Genomic DNA, 20,251 nt, shown 5'->3' on the forward strand with positions numbered 1-20,251 from the left:
TATATATTCAAGAGGGCTAACACACATCACTTTATTTAAAGAAAACACTGGAAGTAAGGGTAGAAATAGTATAAAATTTACATTTATTAAGAACTAAATCTTAAATCTATTTCAATCATTTATTTTCTGATTATCATAGAGAAGTTATACTATCTCCTAAGTGGTATATTTGTTTTCATGACATATAGGTTGTTGTATATACATTCTTGGAACAGTTAATAATAGAAAGTAAAAGCTGAGAAATAGAAAATAATTAATGAAAGAGTCTACACAGTATAAATAAATGTCTTCCTAATAGGTGTAGGGTCAATGTCTTTGTGTCTGCCCAGATTGAAAAGGTCACAAATTTCTGGAGACCTCAACTGCCTTCCCAAGATGCTTGCTTCCTGGTCCTTTGCCAACATCTGCTTCTTCCAGCCTCCTGCTTTCCTGATGATTGGCATCCCAGGCCTGGAGGCCATTCATGGCTGGATCTCCATCCCCTTCTCCTCCATGTACACTGCGGCCCTCGCTGGAAACTGCCTGATCCTCTTGGCTGTGAGGAGCACCCCCAGCCTGCACCAGCCCATGTACTACTTCCTGTCCATGCTGGCCCTCACCGACGTGGGCCTCACCTTGGCCACAATGCCCACCACGCTGGCTGGGCTCTGGTTTGACCATCGGCTCATCGGCTTCAACGCCTGTCTGGTCCAGATGTTCTTCCTCCACTTCTTCTCCGTGGTGGAGTCCTCGGTGCTCCTGGCCATGTCGTTTGACCGCTTTGTGGCCATCTCCAACCCCCTGCGCTATGCCTCTGTCCTCACGAACAATGTCATCATCAGGATTGGGCTGGCCATTGTGGCCCGAGCCACTGTGTCCCTCTTCCCATTGCCCTTCTTACTAAAGAGACTGAACTTTTGCCCTGGCAAGATCCTCCTGTCCCACTCATTCTGTTTCCATGCAGATGTCATGAAACGAGCCTGTGCTGACATTACTGTCAATATCATTTATGGGCTGTATGTGGTTCTGTCCACAGTGGGAATAGACTCCTTGCTTATTGTGCTGTCCTATACCCTTATTCTTCATACAGTGATGAGTCTGGCCTCTCCCAGGGAGCATATCCGGGCCCTCAACACTTGTGTTTCTCATATTTTAGCTGTTCTGGTTTTCTTCATCCCAGTCATAGGTGTGTCCATGATCCACCGTTTTGGGAGACACCTTCCCCCCATAGTACATGCCCTTGTTGCCTATGTGTACCTGGTGGTGCCCCCTGTGCTCAACCCCGTAATCTACAGTGTCAAGTCCAAGCCCATCAGGGAGGCCATGCTCAGGGTGCTGAGGGAGAAGAGGAAAGGCTGATGAAATCAAGAAATAACCTCAGAATCTGAGGGAAAACACAGTCAAACAGTCATAATCTATGTCCAGAAAGCCCATTTTTCTGAGCCCTGACCCAGAAACATTATCAAGAGAATAACAAGCAAATCACCCTCATACATATGGGTGAAATGCAGTCCTGATTCCTTCTTAAGTCTTTGTGGCTTCACATTTGATTTGTTTATTTATTTGTTATTTTTCTCTGTGCTGCATCGCTTTCAGGATCTTAATTCCCCAACCACGAATGAAACCTGGAGCTCCAGCAGTGAGAGTGCCAAGTCCTAACCACTGGACCACCAGGGACTTCCTCAGTTCTAATTGTTTACTCCACTCATTAAATTCATTTTTTTAATTTAGTGTTTATTTATGCTAGAATCTATGTTTGTTATATGAAACATTTAAATGAACCATATGTAATCTCTTCCCTACTTTGAAAGGTAGCAGCTTCTAAACACACAATTATAATAATACATAATAAGGCTGTGAGAGGTTCACACAAACTGGTATAGAAGCCTAGAAGTGGATTTGCTGCCTTGACAGAAGGAAATGAGCTAGGAGTCAGGGAAGAAGGATGCTGAAAGATGAGTAGGAGCTTATAGGCAGAAAATGTAGGCAATGGGAGGTCATACCTAATAAATGGAAAAGAATATAAAAAATGATAAAACTGAGGCATGGAGTTATCTGGTTGATGTGAAAAAGTGAGTGGTTAGGTATGGCTCAGCATAATGTGTTAGGTGTTGGACGGAGAACTGGAGATGAGCTGGAAATGACAGGCAGTGGTGAGACCTCTTTAACTTTTCAGATCTGATTGGACCATTTGGTCTTCATTCTTTGTTTAAAAGTCAGCCTTGGAAAGGCTACTGCAATGTAAAAAGTTGTAGAGGCTTTACTGTGTATCACGAATTAGTAAGGTGAACATAGAGGAGAAAAAGAGTGCAAGGAAAACATTTAAGAAGTTGTTTAACAGTCTAGAAAAAAGAATGTAAACTAAAGCTAAGTCAATAATTTGTTTTTAATAGATGTAATTTTCTTTTATTTAATTTCATCTCCACATTTCTCTTCTATGTCTTCTGAAAGTACCTGGCATCAATGAGCAAGACTAGTATCTATTTGCTTCTAAATACCATTCACCACTACATAAAACCTAGGATTCTTGGAGTAGTGGCTAATTCCAGGTATCCAGGTATGAGCAGGGAGTACACAAAGTGAGATGAAATAGTTTATGTCTGAAGCAATAAAAAAATACAAAGTCAATAGGAGCATTAAAACACACACACACAGAAATTCATTCAAAAAGGCTGCTGCTGCTGCTAAGTCACTTCAGTCGTGTCTGACTCTGTGCAACCCCAGAAATGGCAGCCCACCAGGCTCCGCCGTCCCTGGGATTCTCCAGGCAAGAACATTGGAGTGGGTTGCCATTTCCTTCTCCCATGCATGAAAGTGAAAATTGAAAGTGAAGTCACTGAGTCGTGTCTAACTCTCAGCGACCCCATGGACTGCAGCCTACCAGGCTCCTCCGTCCATGGGATTTTCCATGCAAGAGTACTGGAGTGGGGTGCCATTGCCTTCTCCAGTGACCAAATGTAAGTCAATTAGAACATTAAAAATAATTTTAACAGCAATTGATTATAGAAAATAGAATTCTTTAAGAAAAGTATGAGTCCCCAGTGATATTCAAAATGAAGAGGGAGAAAAGAAGAAACTCTTTTTATAGAAGGTCATGAAACAAATGCAGAAGTATTGATTTATAAGATAACCTCTTTGCAGTTTTTAATGTGTTTTAAATAATCAACCAATGCTTAAAGGATGTTCAGATACAATATTCACACAGTTTCAAAGTACATTGCACAACTTACTTACTAAATAAAAAAAGATAAATCTGTTTCAACAATAAAGAGACTGTCAATAATATCTTAAGCAAATGATCAAATTTAGGTTAACCAATAAGATGTAATCTGACCTTATGTGCCTTTTGATATGAATAAGGACACAAAATCTCATATGTAAAAGTCCTACCAAAAATGCTCAACCTGAATCTAACTCTGAGGAATAACCAGGGAAACAATAAATATGGAAAGCACCACACACACGCATACCTACACTAACATACACACACACACACACACACACACACACACAAACTAGTAGCCTGGGATAGTTTTCAAAATATGGGGTTATAAAAGTTATGTCAGGGACTTAATCTAAATTAAAAGAGATCAAAGGGGCATAAAAACCAATGCTAGCATTAATTAGCCATTATTAGGACAATCACGGAATTCAAATATGTGTTGTATACAAGTACTAGTATTTAGTACACTTCAGTTCCGTCGCTCAGTCATGTCTGATTCTTTGCAACCCCATGGACAGCAGCAGCATGACAGGCCTCCCTGTCCATCCCCAACTCCTGGAGTTTATGCAAACTCATGTCCTTAGAGGTGATGGTGCCATCCAACCATCTCATCCTCTGTTGTGCCCTTCTCCTCCTGCCTTTAATCTTTCCCAGCATCAGAGTCTTTTCAAATGAGTCAGTTCTTCGCATAAGGTGGCCGAAGTATTGGAGCTTCAACTTCAGCATCAGTCCTTCCAATGAATATTCAGCACTGATTTCCTTTAGGATGGACTGACTGGATCTCCTTGCAGTCCAAGGGACTCTCAAGAGTCTTCTCCAACACCACAATTCAGCAGCATCAGTTCTTCAGGGCTCAGCTTTTTTTGTAGTTCAACTCTCACATCCACACATGACCACTGAAAAAACCATAGCTTTGACTAAACGGACATTTGTTGGCAAAGTAATGTCTCTGTTTTTCAATATGCTGTCTAGGTTGGTCATAACTTTTCTTCCAAGGGGCAAGCATCTTTTAATTTCATGGAGGCAGTCACCATCTGCCGTGATTTTGGAGCCCAAAAAAATAAAGTCTGTCACTGTTTCCATTGTTTCCCCATATATTTGCCATGAAGTGATGGGACCAGTACCATGATCTTAGTTTTCTGAATGTTGTTTTAAGCCAACTGTTTCACTCTCCTTTCACTTTCATCAAAAGGCTCTTTAGTTCTTCTTCACTTTCTGCCATAAAGGTGGTGTCATCTGCATATCTGAGGTTGTTGATGTTTCTCCTGGCAATCTTGATTCCAGCTTGTGCTTCTTCCACCCCAGCGTTTCTCATGATGTACTCTGCATAGAAGTTAAGCAGAGTGACAATATTCAGCCTGACATACTCCTTTCCCAATTTGGAACCAGTCTGTTGTTCCATGTCCAGTCCTAACTGTTGCTTCCTGTTGCATACAAATTTCTCAAAAGGTGGTCTGGTATTCCCATCTTTCAGAATTGTCCACAGTTTGTTGTGATCCACACAGTCAAAGGTTTTGGCATAGTCAATAAAGCAGAAATAGATGTTTCTCTGGAACTCTCTTGCTTTTTATGATCCAATGGATGTGGGCAATTTGATCTCTGGTTCCTCTGCCTTTTCTAAAGCCAGCTTGAACATCTGGAAGTTCATGGTTCACATCTGGAAGTTCACGGTTGAATGCTAGCTTGGAGAATTTTGAGTATTACTTTACTAGCGTGTGAGATGAGTGCAATTGTGTGGTAGTTTGAACATTCTTTGGCATTGCCTTTGTTTGGGTTTGGAATGAAAACTGACATTTTCCAGTCCTGTGGCCACTGCTGAGTTTTCCAAATTTGCTGGCATATTGAGTGCAGCACTTTCACAGCATCATCTTTTAGGATTTGAAATACCTCAACTGTAATTCCATCACCTCCACTAGCTTTGTTCTTGGTGATGCTTCATAAGGCCCACTTGACTTCACATTCCAGGGTGTCTGGCTCTAGGTGAGTGATCACAATAGTATTAGGCTGGTATGATTTGCCTAGGTTTAAAAATATTTTTGTGATTAGGTAGGAAAATCTATTTTTAGGAAGTACATACTTCATATTTTTTAAGAAGGGTTAAAATAGCTATAATTTATTTTCAAATGAGTTATCAAAATAAATGTGTATGAGTGCATATATGAGAGTGAAGGCAGGAAAGAGAGACAGAAAACAGTGTTAAAAATGTTGCTAATCTAGGTGATTGGAATACAAGTATCGAACCCTGTATACAAGACAGCAAAAGAGACACAGATGTATACAGCAGTGTTTTGGACTCTGTGGGGGAGGGCAAGGGTGGGATGATTTGGGGGAATGGCATTGAAACATGTATATTATGATATGTGTAATGAATCGCCAGTCCAGGTTTGATGCATGATACAGGGTGCTCGGGGCTGGTGCACTGGGATGACCCAGAGGACTGGGATGGGGAGAGAGGTGGGAGGTGGGTTCAGAATAGGGAACACATGTACACCCATGGCAGATTCATGTCAATATATGACAAAACCAATACAATATTGTAAAGTAATTAGCCTCCAAATAAAATAAATATTTTTTAAAAGAAGAATATTCTTTTGACTCCTGCAGACATTTTAAATTTATAAAAATGAGGAAGTGTGAGTGGAGCATATCTTATACATACATATGTGTGTGTATATATACATACATACATACATATATATATATATATATATATATATATATATATATATATATATACACATACATACATATAAAGAGAGAGACAGAGAGACCCTCATGCCCATGGTCCTATATTTCAAGAGAGATAGGACAGCCTCTTAGATAATTATTAGATACTGAGGAGATCCTAAGACTGAGCTTGGGTATGCATGTTAGGGATGCTGAATTAGAATTCAGAGGCAGCAAAATAATCATACCTCCTCTTGACTAGAATATGATTTTACTCAAAACTGTAATTGGGACTTCATGAACTCCCACCCACCCCAAGCCAAATCAGAAAGTTCAACAGTGATCACTGAGCACCCAATGTCTCCTTCAGTTGTAATACTTGACACACTGTATTATAATTATGGATAAAAAATGCTTCCCACTCAATGCATAATGTTTTAATGGATGGATGAATGAACACAGTGAGAGAATGTATCAGCAGCATAGGGCCTACAGAATCTCTTCAGAAATGGAGATCTCTGGATGCAGGGTCTCGTTCCCCTCCCCTAGCTTACCTTCAAATGTAGGCAGCAGAGGCCTGGCCCACAGCTGTGCGTCCCTGGGGGGAGGGCCTCCAGCTCCTTTACTGCTAAAGTCCCCAACTCTTACTCTCACTGTCTCAATTAGAAGACTCTTCTTCCTCTGGAGGAGATGAAAGGTCCTGTCCTCTGGGTCTGTGATCTTCTCTCTGCTACTCCTTTTGTAGCCTATACACACCACTCTTAGAACTCTTACCACTTGCTGTTGAAACATGCTTTATACTGACAGTTTCTGGAAGGCAACAGTGAAACCTGATTCACATTGAATGTCTTCATTATCCAGAAAAGAGATTAGACCAAAGGTGGCTTCAGGAATACTGCTTGAATAAACCTATTTATGAATCACAACTCCTAAATAAATGCACTGAAGTTTATTCATGTATTTATTCAACAACTACTTATTAAATTTACATCAAATCTCATGCAATGAAAGCTAGCGTTACAGCTCTTCACAGCTGTGGATCCAATGGACATCCTTGTTGCTCCAAATGTATACCTACTTGCTCAAGAATGGCCTTCCTCTGACCATTTGCCATTGCCTGAGATTATAATATTAGAGCCTCTACATTTTAGTATATCACTCTGTCTGCCTCACCTTGTAAAATTTTGTGTCTCTGGGATAGAAATACCTTTGTTCCAAAGTCATCCCAGAGACCACTCCGGTAGGCACTTTCTTTACTGGCAGCTATCCTGGCAAAAAATTGGGGAGTGGGTAAATTTAAGCAGGATTTAGTTTAACATCTGGAAACATAAATATTTTCTTAAGGTGATATTTCAGATATCTTTTAGATCCTGATGTCAGTTCTTTGAGTATATACTCAGAAGTAGAACTGCTGGATGATACAGTAGTTGCAAATTTAATTTTTTAGTTAAGTCCATACTGTTTTTCATAGCAGCTGCACCAGTTTACAGTATCACCAAGTGTACAAGGTTTCTAATTTCTCCACTGCCAGAGTCCAGCCCCGGTGGATCCAGGGAATTCGAAGCGGGGACAGAGTTGGCGCCTGGAAAAGGACTATTTAATTAGAAATATAGAGATTAGGAAAGAATAGTGTAGTGGGAAATTTAGAGGAGGAAAGAGGCTGTATTCCTTGGTTTACATGGAAAACCAATAAAACTTCAAGACAAGAGGTTTGCACCATCTATGTAGGCCACCAGCGCCCGCTTGAATAGCAGAGGATGCCCCACCTTGGGCTCCCTCTTGTGTGGGTCTTAGAAGCCAGGGCAGTAAGTAGGCAGGAAGTAAGTAGACGTGGTGAGCCTCCACGATCCAAAGGATCAGCCTAAAAAGGAGAGGGAGGGAGAGGGAGAAAGAGAGAGAGAGAGAGTCGACACGGGGGGAGCCTGATTTCCAAGAAACCAGTTTGAGAAGCTGGTCTGAGAAACTGGTCCATCCTTTATTGTTCAGGAAAGCATTTTATACTTTTGGTTGTACATAGAGATCAAGGGATAATACAAAATTATGCAGCGTCAGCAGCCCTGACTCTTATTGAGACCAGGCTTTTTCTCTGCATACCTAGCTGTATACACAAGTCTTAGGTGATTTACATCATCTTCTGGCCAGGAGGCCTATTAACATTTTACGGCCTTTTTCTGATAAGGGTCTGTCAACCAGAAAACTTATTTGCCTTAATAGTGTTGTTCTTTTCCAAAATCTGGTGCCACTCTCAGAAAGCATTAAATAAAGTTAGATTCCTACATAGCAAGGACACAAAAATTTATAACAAGGAAAGACAAATACAGTGATTTATAACAAAGAGAAAATTCATTAACTCAAAAGTCTAGTATTGCTAACATCAAAACTACTATATTCCTGTTTCTGCATCCCGTTTACATTGATTAACATCCTCCCAGGTGCCTAAAAGATAAAGGATATGGAGGCCTGGCAGCAAACACTAACTCAACAATGAAACCCTTCACCAAACTAATTCTTAGCTCTAGAAGGCTCTATATATTTAAGATGTTTTAAGCTTCGTTCCTCTTACAGTTGGGGGGTTATAAACAATCACAAGTTGTGAAAGTCCAGGGGAACCTGTCAGTCAAGTTAGAGAGCCATCAGAGGGATTTGAGCTGAAACATTCCTTTCATATGCAGGAGACCAGTTGGAGCTCTAAGTTAACTTTTTCCAGAGAAAGGTGGTCGGGGATAGCCCCCTGTAATGTCAGAAGAGTATAGTATAGCAGACAGTAAACAGACAGATTTTGGTTTCGGGGTAGATGCTCAGACAGAGGACCCCTGGAGACCTGACTCACCTTGCCTTGAGGTCACTCACTCCGCATGACCTTGTCATCGGTGGGATCTCCCGTGCTGGCTCCCAGCACTCCATATCCTCACCAATACTATTTGGATCAACTTAGAAAAGATGATGATTCTAGCCCTCTCCTCCACAATTCAGTTGCTCAAATAAACCATTTTTTAAAAGTTTTCATCCAAACACATGTGTCCTGCATGTTGTCAATTCCCCAGGAAAGACTAAGCAGAGACTATACTCTGTCACCGGTGGCAGGGCCATCCCTGGGGAGCAGTGACTCACTAAGGCACCCAGTCAGTGGTATAAAGTAGGATCTTAATTGCAGAGTTTTTCTGGGCTCCTTCAGAATGTGGAGCAGTAGAGAAGACTGCAACAACAAGCAGTGTGAGTAACCTGGGGACCAGATAGAACCCTTTCTACACTATTTAGAAGGATGAGGACCTAGTTAGAGAGCCTGAGATCCCTCTCTGTCAGTTTCTGTCTTGAGGAGCCAGTGAGCTGGAGGATGAGTAGATGCCAGGAGCAGGAAGGAAAGGACCTTCCATAAATGGCAGGTCCACCCCCCCCCACCCCACCCCCCAGGTAGGGGAGAAGTAAAGAACTACTTTCTGAACACAATGATTTCCTAATTCATATGATTATTCAGAAACCCAGGCTCTGTGTCCAAGCAGATGAGTACACTTTTGTTTCTCTAAGTAAGGCGTCAGTATAAGAGAAATCCCACCTGTCCTGTGGGTGATCTGAACATTTTCTTGGTGTCTATACTCTCACTATGAGATTTTTGTTTCCATTTTTCTGAGTAAGAAGAGCCTTTTATAAAAGACTCATCTATTACAAAATGATTATACCATCATAATTACCATGGTTTTCTTTTTTGTAGAAAATTTTTAAAATAGAAAAGCATTTGGCTTTGAGGTCAAGTGGAGAAAGTATGGTGGATTCAGCTTTTTGTCTGTAGACAATTTGACGTTCCCAGACACATCCAGTCACAAGCTAATGGAAACCTAGAATGCTAAAGTGGAAGTGCTTGAATTCCTTGGGGGAGAAGAGCTGTAATTCATAATATCTTTGACTCTTTAGTGTCCTGGAGATAATAATAGAAGAACTAACCTGGTCTGTTTCCAGGTTAAAGTGATTTATTATAACACTTCCAAACCTCATGGGAAGTAAGAAACATGTTTATAGAAATTGGTTACTAAAATAGGCATATTAGTAAAAGAACAGAAAATAAAGCTTTTCTTTTGTTTCACCACAGAGAATCCTTTTCTACTATAAGGCTCCTCATGACACTGTAATATTCACAAAAGGGGATAGAAAGGTCATGATCAGGATGCAAGGGAGAAATTCTTGTGATAGCACTGGAGTTGCTCCTGGGTTTGGCAACTAGTCTTAACTGGTATCCTATCATTTTACTCCCTGTGCTCTAAATTTCCTGAAAGTTCAGCTTAAATTACCATTTGGATCCTTCCACCACAGCCAAGAGCAATAGGTCACACAAATATCCACAGCTGCATGGGATCTACCTATGAACTGTGGACAAAAACAAGTTCTAAGACAAGGGATTTGTGAATAACCCAATAATAGATCAGTTAATGCAGAATGGAAAAAAGAGATTTGTGACACTAATCTGACATAAAATTAATCCTCAAATTCCCGCAAGTTAAATGAACAGCTCAGAATTCACCTTCTGTTATCATGTCATCATTTATGTTACCAATGACAGAGGGTATTTCCTGAGTTGATCCTAAGTAAACCTAAATAAAATTTGATAATAATAAATAGTAATTGTATTAATCTGAAGGTGCCACTGGTTTTTAATATATACAAAATTTATACTTTAATTTGTGAACAAATCCACCTAGGACGTGCTGTGTTAAGGGTTGCAGTGGAGGGAAAAGTGAAAGCGAAAGTTGCTCAGTCATGTCCAACTCTTTACGACCCCATGGATTATACAGACCATGGAATTCTCCAGGTCAGAATACTGGAGTGGGTAGCCTGTTCCTTCTCCAGGGTATCTTTCCAACCCAGGAATCAAACTGGGGTTTCCTGTATTGCAGGCAGATTCTTTCCCAAATGAGCTATCAGAGAAGCCCCACAGTGAAGGAGAACTGGATTATAAAATTTAGGGTGTCTTCATTCAGCTATTATTTTATCCTTCATTCATCGATTACTCTTGGGAGAAATTTGTGAAATTATCAAAACACTGAGAATGAATGAGATTCTTGAGGAAATGTGTCCTGGATTAGGAAAAAGAAAAGCAGTAGCCAGGAGATGATTAACACAATAAACAGAAAATTTTAATTCTTTGTAAGAAGGAGCCAAAGAGTCACAGAATGGATTAAAAAGAAGATTTTTGGAGAAACAGGAAGGGGCTTCAACTGCACAACCTCAAATCTTGTCACTATGGCATACTAGAAGAGAACAAGGTTTTCTTGATAATCTAATCCTGCCAACCCCACACTTAACAAATGTTCCATATCTAGCACAGCCCATTTTCAATACAGGTGGTGTATGACCCCTGAAAGTGTGTAAGCCAAATAGGCCAGAATTTAATATTGGGTTCATTTCCAGCGTACCCTAGGGGAACTCCAGAGAAGGCAATGTCACCCCACTCCAGTACTCTTGCATGGAAAATCCCATGGATGGAGGAGCCTGGTGGGCTGCCATCTATGGGGTTGCACAGAGTCAGATATGACTGAGCAACTTCCCTTTCACTTTTCACTTTCATGCATTGGAGAAGGAAATGGCAACCCACTCCAGTGTTCTTGCCTGGAGAATCCCAGGGACGGGGGAGCCTGGTGGGCTGCTGTCTATGAGGTCGCACAGAGTTGGACACGACTGAAGCGACTTAGTAGCAGCAGCAGCAAGGGAACTCACCAAGCCTCTCCCTTCTTTTTTAAACATTGCCTTATTGTTTTTATTAAAATTCCTTAAAAGTTATAGGAGGGAAGAGAGCTGGGGAAAGGGGCAAAATAGGTGAAGGGGATTAAGAGGTACAAACTACTAGGTATAAAGTAAGATATAAGGATATAGTCTTATTTTATAATAACTTTGTATGGAGTATAATCCATAAAAAATATAAAATTACTAGGAATTTGAGTTAAGCTATTTCGAATCCAAAAAGATGATGCTGTAAAAGTGCTGCACTCAATATGCCAGCAAATTTGGAAACTTCAGCAGTGGCCACAGGACTGGAAAAGGTCAGTTTTCATTCCAATCCCAAAGAAAGGCAATGCCAAAGAATGTTCAAACTGTAGCACAATTGCACTCATCTCACATACTAGCAAGGTAATGCTCAAAATCCTCCAAGCTAGGCTTCAATAGTATGTGAACCAAAAACTTCGAGATGTTCAAGCTGGCTTTAGAAAAGGCAGAGGAACCAGAGATCAAATTGCCAACATCCATTGGATTATAAAAAAAAAAGCAAGAGAATTCCAGAAAAACATCCACTTCTTCACTGACCACACTAAAGCATTTGACTATATGGATCACAGCAAACTGTAGAAAATTCTTCAAAAGATGGGAATATTAGACCATCTTACCTGCCTCCTGAGAAACCTGTATGCAGGTCAAGAAGCAACAGTTAAAACTAGACATGGAACAATGGACTGAATCAACTTTGGGAAAGGAGTACGTCAAGGCTGTATATTGTCACCCTGCTTATTTAACTTATATGCCGAGTACAACATGTGAAATGCCAGACTGTATGAAGCACAAGCTGGAATCAAGATTGCTGGGAGAAATATCAACAACCTCAGATATGCAGATGATAATACTTTAATGGCAGAAATTTAAGAGGAACTAATGAGCGCCTTGATGAATGTGAAAGAGGAGAGTGAAAAAGCTGGCTTAAAACTCAACATTCAAAAAACAAAGATCATGGCATCCGGTCCCACCACTTCATGGAAAATAGATGGGGAAAAGTGGAAACAGTGGTAGGGAATGCTCAATGAAAGCAGTGAGGGAATGATTCCTGTAAAGCAATGGATTATAAGGGCATCCAAAGACCCAGACAGATATTCTCTGGGCAAAGCAGAGATAGATCCCAAATACTTAAGTGCTCTTAGTGACCTGGTGAGAATCAAGCATCTGCCGGGGTCCAGCCCCGGTGGATCCAGGGAATTCGAAGGGTGGACGGCGTTGGCGTGGAAAGACTTGTTTATTTATTAATATAAGATTAGATTAAGAAACTGTAGTGCAGTAGGAAGATTAAGTGGAGAAAGAGGGCTGAATAGCTTGGTTTACGCGGAAGACCAATAAAATTCCAGACAAGGAATTTGCACCATCTACGTTGGGCCACCGGTGCCCGCTTGAATATCTAAGGGTGCCTCGCCTTAAGCTCCCTTTCTCGCGGATCTTAATAACCAGGGCAAATAAGTAGACCTGGCGAGCCTCCGCGCCCCAGATGGAAATTCAGCCTGAAATTAAAGTAAAGAGCAGAGGGAAGAAAAGGGAGAGAAAAAGAGAGAGAGAGAGAGACACGGGGGGAGCCAGATTCCCAAGAAACCAGGCCGAGACTAGTCCGAGAAACTGGTCTGAGAATCTGGTCCATCCTTTATTGTTCAGAAGGCCTTTTATACTTTTGGTAAAACATGGAGATCAATGGGTAACACAAAGTTATGCAGCGTTAGCAGTCCAGACTCTTATCAAAACCAGGCTTTTTTCTCTGCATACCTAATTGTATACACAAGTCTTAGGTAATTTACATCATCTTCCAGCCAAAAGGGCCAATTTAACATTTTACAGCCTTTTTTCTGATAAGGGTTTGTCAACCACAAGACTTATTTGTGTTGATTTTCCCAAGGTCTGGTGCCACTCTCAGAAAGCACTAAATAAAGTTACATTCTTACACAGCAAGGATACAGCAACTTATAACAATTAGAGGGAGTACAGTGATTTACAGCAAAAGAGAAGCAATTAACTCAAAAGTCTAGTGTTGCTAACATCAAAACTACTATGTATCTTTTTCTACATCCTGCTTACATTAACATCCTTCCAGGTGCCTAAAAGATAAAGAATAAGGAGGTCTGGCAGCAATCCTTGAATCAACAGTGAAAACCCTCTACTAATATAATTTTTAACTCTTTAGAAAAGGCTCTGTATCTTTAAGATGTCTCTCGCGGTTGGGGGCTGTAAGCAATTCACAAGCTGTAAGCTTTGTGCCTCTCGCGGTTGGGGGGCTGTAAGCAATTCACAAGCTGTAAGAGGTCTGGGGAACCTGTTAGGCAGACTAGAGAGCTATCAGAGGGGTTTAACTGAAACATCCCTTTCAAATGCAGAAGACTAAAACCCTGAATTGACTTTTTTCCAGAGAATATCAGAAAAGTGGAAAAGCAGAGCACAAAAGCTGGCAGATTTTTGCTGGGGTACATGCTTAGGAATATCCAGAGGGGTCCCTGAAGTCTGAGCACGCCTTGCGTATGTCAGCTTCCTTCCTCATGACCTTGTCACGGGCGGGATTCCTCACACTGGCTTCCGGCAAGCATCTCTTCATTTAACTTTCTGAGTACTTAATATGACATTCAGCCTAGGAATTTATCATTACTGGGTATTGATTAGAAGACAATGTCCTGGGATTGTACTCAGACCCTCCAAATACAAAACGATCTCAAGCTCTAATAGCTGAGTCAGGTGAAAGCTGTAGTTTTCTCCTCCTTTCATGGACTTAAGAATTTCTTTCTTTTTACCTTAGCTAAAATGTGTCTCTTATCTACCAACAAGGTAAAAAATAATGTGCTGTGTGAAAGCACATATGCAAAATATGCTATCAATGGAATGACAATAATAATCAGGGCAAAGGGATGACGATGATGAGCATTTAGAGAGTGCTTTACGTAGTGAAGGGCTTCTGTGGTAGCTCAGCTGGTAAAGAATCTGCCTGCAATGCAGGAGACCACGGTTCAATTCCTGGGTTGGGGAGATCCACTGGAGAAGTGACAGGATACCCACTCCAGTATTCTTGGGATTCCATTGTGGCTCAGCTGGTAAAGAACCCACCTACAATGCGGGAGACCTCAGTTCGACCCCTGGGTTGGGAAGATCCCCTGGAGAAGGGAAAGGCTATCCACTCCAGTATTCTGGCCTGGAGAATTACATAGACTATACAGTCCATGGGTTCTCAAAGAGTTAGACACAACTGAGTGATTTTCAGTTTCACTTACTTAGTGAAGAGTGTTAACAAACATCACTTTTTTCCATATTAAAAGACACTGACTGCAAGTAAAGGGTGAAAATAGTATAGCATTTATATTTAGAAAGAAAGAAATCCTAAATCTATTTCACTCATTTATTTTCTCCTGGAGGAGGAAATGGCAATACTCCAGTATTCTTGCCGGTGAAATCCCATGGATAGAGGAGGCTGGTAGGCCTCTGGGGTCCATGGGGTCCAAAGGGTTGTAAAGAGTTGGACATGGCTGAGCAACCAAGCACCCACCCAGCCATGGAAAATTTAAACTATCCCCCAACATGCTGCATTTGTTTTGAGGACACATTGGCTAATGTATACTCATCCCTGGAAGAGTTAATAATACAAAGTAAAAGCTGAGAAAAGGAAAAATAATAAATGAAAAGCATAAATAAATGTCTTCTTTGACAGATATGTGGTCAGTGTCTTTCTATCTATCTGCTGAGACTGAAAAAGTCACAAATTTCTGGAGCCCTCATCTGGCCCCTAAGGATGATCCCTTCCTGGTCCTTCGATAACATCTCCTTCTTCCAGCCTCCTGCTTTCCTGATGATTGGCATCCCAGGCCTGGAGGCCATTCATGGCTGGATCTCCATCCCCTTCTCCTCCATGTACACTGCGGCCCTCGCTGGAAACTGCCTGATCCTCTTGGCTGTGAGGAGCACCCCCAGCCTGCACCAGCCCATGTACTACTTCCTGTCCATGCTGGCCCTCACCGACGTGGGCCTCACCTTGGCCACAATGCCCACCACGCTGGCTGTGCTCTGGTTTGATCACAGGCTCATCGGCTTCAACGCCTGTCTGGTCCAGATGTTCTTCCTCCACTTCTTCTCCGTGGTGGAGTCCTCGGTGCTCCTGGCCATGTCGTTTGACCGCTTTGTGGCCATCTCCAACCCCCTGCGCTATGCCTCTGTCCTCACGAACAATGTCATCATCAGGATTGGGCTGGCCACTGTGGCCCGTGCTACCCTGTCTCTCTTCCCAGTGCCCTTCCTGCTTAAACGTCTGAACTTCTGCCCTAATAAGACCATTTTGTCCCATTCATTCTGCTTCCATCCTGACGTGATGAGAAGAGCCTGTGCTGACATCACCATAAACATCCTCTATGGGCTCTGGGTGGTTGTGTCCACTGCAGGCATAGATTCCCTGCTCATCGTCCTGTCCTACACTTTCATCCTGTCCACCGTCCTCAGTCTGGCCTCTCCCAGGGAGCGTGTCCAGGCCCTCAACACTTGTGTTTCTCATATTTTAGCTGTTCTGGTTTTCTTCATCCCAGTCATAGGTGTGTCCATGATCCACCGTTTTGGGAGACACCTTCCCCCCATATTACACTCCCTTGTTGCCTACGTGTACCTGGTGGTGCCCCCTGTGCTCAACCCCATCATCTACAGTGTCAAGTCCAAGCCCATCAGGGAGGCCATGCTCAGGGTGCTGAGGAGGAAATGCCAGAGTTGATGATGCCAGATGCCTACAAGATTGGGGGCCTTGAAGAAAGTTTGGCAAATCAAAATTTCAACTCCTGGATAGATCAAGTCCCACCATAGCACTGTTTTGGGCATCTGGGAAAGGAGATGATTGATAATCATGGGAAACTTTCATTTATTTATTTATTCTCTCATTATTTCACATACATTTTTTCAGTGCTAACTTTTTTCTGGTCTTATGCTAAGTACAAGGAATACAGAAATGATTTACAAATGGTCTTTCCCTTCAAACATCTCAACTATGAATATACATAAAAATTACACATAGAAAAATGTTTAAGTAAGTGTACATGCTCAGCTGTGTCTGATTCTGCAACCCTGTGGATTATAGCCCACCAGTCGCAGTGGTAAAGAATCCTCCTGTCAATGTAGGAGACATGGGTTCAAGCCCTAGATTGGGACGATCCCCTAGAAAAGGATGGCAACCCACTCTAGTATTCTTACCTGGAGAATCCCATGGACAGAGGAACCTGGTTTGTCATAGATTTTCTTCCAAGGAACAAGTGTCTTTTAATTCTGTGGCTGCAATTACCACCTGCAGTGATTTTGGAGCCCAAGAAAATAAAGTGTGCCCCCGTTTCCATTTTTTCCCCATCTATTTGCCATGAAGTGATGGGACAGGATTCCATGATCTAAGTTTTTTTAATGCTGAGTTTTAAACCAGATTTCTGCCATTAGGGTGGTGTCATCTGCATGTCTGGGATTGTTGATATTTCTCCCAGCAATCTTGGTTCCAGCTTGTGATTCATCTAGCCCAGCATTTCGCATGATGTACTCTTCACAAGCTAAATAAGCAGGGTGACAATATATAGCCTTGATGTACTCCCTTCCCAATTTGGAACAGTCCATTGTTCCATGTCCAGTTCTCTTTCTTCTTGACCTACATACATGTTTCTAAGGAGGCAGGTAAGGTGGTCTGGTAGTCCCTCTCAAAACTGACATCCTGTTATGCACCTGACAAATGGGTCAAATGATTATTTTCAAGTGTATAAGTGCTCTCTCTAAAACCCAAGGATGACTAATAGGTTCTGTGCCTCTTTGGAGGAAGTAGGAAGAACAAGGTGAAATAATTTTCCCTTTACCTTGGAGAGGGTAGGCTGACAGGACACAGAGCTTCACTGATGTGTCTGGCTGCCTAATATTTGAGCACCTTTTCTCCTGCTCTATGATGTGCAAATGTCTTTTTTTATATATAATTATTTTAATGATGGCCTTGCCTATGGGTAACCAGAATTGTGGTTGGACCAGCCCTTGGGGTTCTTATTATTTTTCAAGATTTTTTAAAGGATTTTTAAATTTGTTACAATATTGTTTCTGTTTTATGCTTTGGCATTTTTGGCCACAATGCAAGTGAGATCTTAGCTCCCCAACCAGGGATCGAACCCACACCCCTTACGTTGGAAAATAAAGTCTTAACCACTGGACCACTAGGGAAGTCCCCTATGTACATATGTTTTATGAGGATATTCAGAAGATTTACCACTTTGTGGTCTCTTCTGCAAGACCTTGGCCAGTGATCTTAATATCCATGTCCAAATATCATGCTCCTTCAGTTTTTGAAAATTCTTTTGGTGAAAAGCATTTTTCCTTCTGTGACATAGGCATTCCTTTTTCCCTCATGACCTACTTCTGAGTGTTCAGTTTAGTTATTGGTCACAAGTAATGTCATCTCTGTGTTGGCTAACTCTGCCTCTTTCCAGCAAAGAGAAAGGTATTCTTTTTAAAATGACGTGTACAGCATAGATGGGCCCTTGAAGCAGCAAAACTTGTTGAAAGCATGTTTTACAGAGGGCTGGGGTAGATTACCAGAGAGTCTCTACATTCCAGAGAGTTCTAATGGCCCATGTCTCTAATTGACCAGGGTTTCCCTTTCTCCTGAAAGCTCCCTTCAGCCTCCTCCATCTTTCTTACCCTCTCATCACATGTTCCCATCCCAGGGGTGAAGCGCAACAGAAAAAACTTTCTCTGTGGCCTAAAGCCGGATATCCCTAGAGATGGGCTGCATTCCCCTGAAGCAGCAAAAGAGGAGTGTCTTGGCTGCAGAGTCTTCCCCGGTTTATGTAAGAAGTGGCACAACAAAGCAGCCTGGGGAAGCAGCCAGGGTAAGTAGCCAGGGCCCAGACTCAGAGCCTTCTCTATGTCCAGAGTCCTGGAGGACACTTCTGTTATCTCCCCCTCTCCTCCTTCAAAATAAGAGTCAAATGGAGATAAGTGACAGAAGGCAGAGGTAGCAGAGAAATATGGAGACAGGAGCGCTAAGTACCCTCAGTGGTAGTTTCATATTCTGTGTAAGGGAAAGATCAAGGATAATCTTTTCCTGTGCCTCCTGGATTACCTCACAGAAGGCCTCAAAATCCTAAGCTCTGTTTCTAAGACTGGCGTCTATATTGGTGATCCAGAGTGGTAATGGTTAAGGGTACCAAAATCTCTTCTGGGCTACCATTCTAGAAAAATAGAAAGATGCACGCTTGGCAACACGCAAGCATAGTATGCAAATTACTCTGGTGACTTTCACTCATTCACTTGTTCATCACAGCAACCAAATTCCCAAGATATACCATACATTGTGCTGAGTAGAGCCTTATGAATATAAATCAGAATTGCTGTCCTTGGGAGGCTCAAGCTAGCTGAGAGGAGAAAGAAATCAGAAATCTCCAGGTAAATGACTGAATGATTGAACGGGGTTTCTAAGAGATGTGAATGAAGAAACAGAAGGGAGGAAAAGAATGGTTGGGCGTGGGGAGGGTTGTTTAGCTAAAACAAAAGTGTAGGAGCATGAGAACCTTAAGGGAAGGAGAATCAGAGGGCAAAAAACAATAAAAGGAAAAGGTAGGGAAGTGAAAAACAAATCTATCTTAGGAACACTGGGTCTTGCAATCTTAGAATGCCAGAATTAGAAAGAGAGATAATCTGTCTCCGTTCCTGAGGAAATTGAGGATCACAAGGAGAAACTGACAGATTTTTAGTAAGCTTGGTACCTAGTACAGTCTGTGGCAAACAGTGCAGTTTATTTGGAACAACAAGGTATTATGTGACAAACAGAATTAAGATTAAATCATTCAATGCTGTATCCTCACTAGAAACTTGATTTCTCCAAATGTCAGTGTCTTTCATTGATATATGTGGAAAAAGTTAGATATATCCCACCATGTGGCTTCAGAGTAGAGGGAATTCATTGTTTATCGTAACTTGACTAATTTCTAATCTGTGCAATACATAACCAGCACAACTCAATGATATAGCAGCATAACTCTAACTCTCTACATTAAAATAAATTGGAATGCATTGTATCTGCTGTCTGCTGTGTGATATTGCTACTCCACCAATTACAAAGCATGGAGGCAGAACCGAGGGTCTCTGCTCCTGTGCTTGCCCCAGAGATTCTGAAGCCTTGAAGGGATGTACACCTAAGTGACAGTAAAGAGCTCCAGTCAAAGGCACTGGTGGACTGGCCTAGAAAGTGATTAAGAAGTTCAGTGGTGTAGGGATACACCAATTTCAGTGTGGAAAGGAAAATTAGGAAAATTGAACTGATTGAAGTAGCTTGAGAAATCTGCCAGAAAAGGAGGTGGTCGTTTAGGTAAGAGAAATGATACCAGCCAAGCATCCACCCTAAGAAACTGTAAAAGAAATAATGAGACTATGAACTATAGAATTAGGGACTGAATGAAAGGAAGGAGAGCAGAGATGTAAGGCATATTGGGCAGATAGAGGAAGTTGATAAAAGGACATCTATTAGCGCTTTTTGTTTAATATTTATTTTTGCTTTATTTTACTTTACAATACTGTATTGGTTTTGCCATACACTGACATGAATCTGCCACGGGGATGATCCAGAGAGATGATATGGGGTAGGAGGTGGGAGCGGGGTTCAGGATCGGGAAC

The 20,251-nt window shown here is 41.7% G+C and overlaps 2 protein-coding genes across 2 annotated transcripts; both read left to right on the forward strand.

The window, feature by feature from the left end:
- Positions 1–297: 297 nt before the first annotated feature.
- LOC138092834 (olfactory receptor 51I2-like) lies at positions 298–1,338 on the forward strand. Its single transcript, XM_068988881.1, has one exon. It carries the CDS (start codon positions 310–312, stop codon positions 1,336–1,338), a length of 1,029 nt encoding a protein of 342 aa, XP_068844982.1. The 5' UTR covers positions 298–309.
- A 13,976-nt stretch (positions 1,339–15,314) lies between these two features.
- Positions 15,315–16,337, forward strand: LOC138092939 (olfactory receptor 51I2-like). The gene has a single exon (XM_068989012.1). It carries the CDS (start codon positions 15,375–15,377, stop codon positions 16,335–16,337), a length of 963 nt encoding a protein of 320 aa, XP_068845113.1. The 5' UTR covers positions 15,315–15,374.
- The last annotated feature ends 3,914 nt before the right edge of the window (positions 16,338–20,251 follow it).

The sequence above is a fragment of the Capricornis sumatraensis genome, chromosome 16 (assembly GCF_032405125.1).
Source record: "Capricornis sumatraensis isolate serow.1 chromosome 16, serow.2, whole genome shotgun sequence".
NCBI lineage: Eukaryota > Metazoa > Chordata > Mammalia > Artiodactyla > Bovidae > Capricornis > Capricornis sumatraensis.

Excerpts from the sequence above, each read along its gene's own strand:
- LOC138092834 (XM_068988881.1), top strand. The coding sequence starts at position 310 with ATGTCTTTGTGTCTGCCCAGATTGAAAAGGTCACAAATTTCTGGAGAC.
- LOC138092939 (XM_068989012.1), top strand. The coding sequence starts at position 15,375 with ATGATCCCTTCCTGGTCCTTCGATAACATCTCCTTCTTCCAGCCTCCT.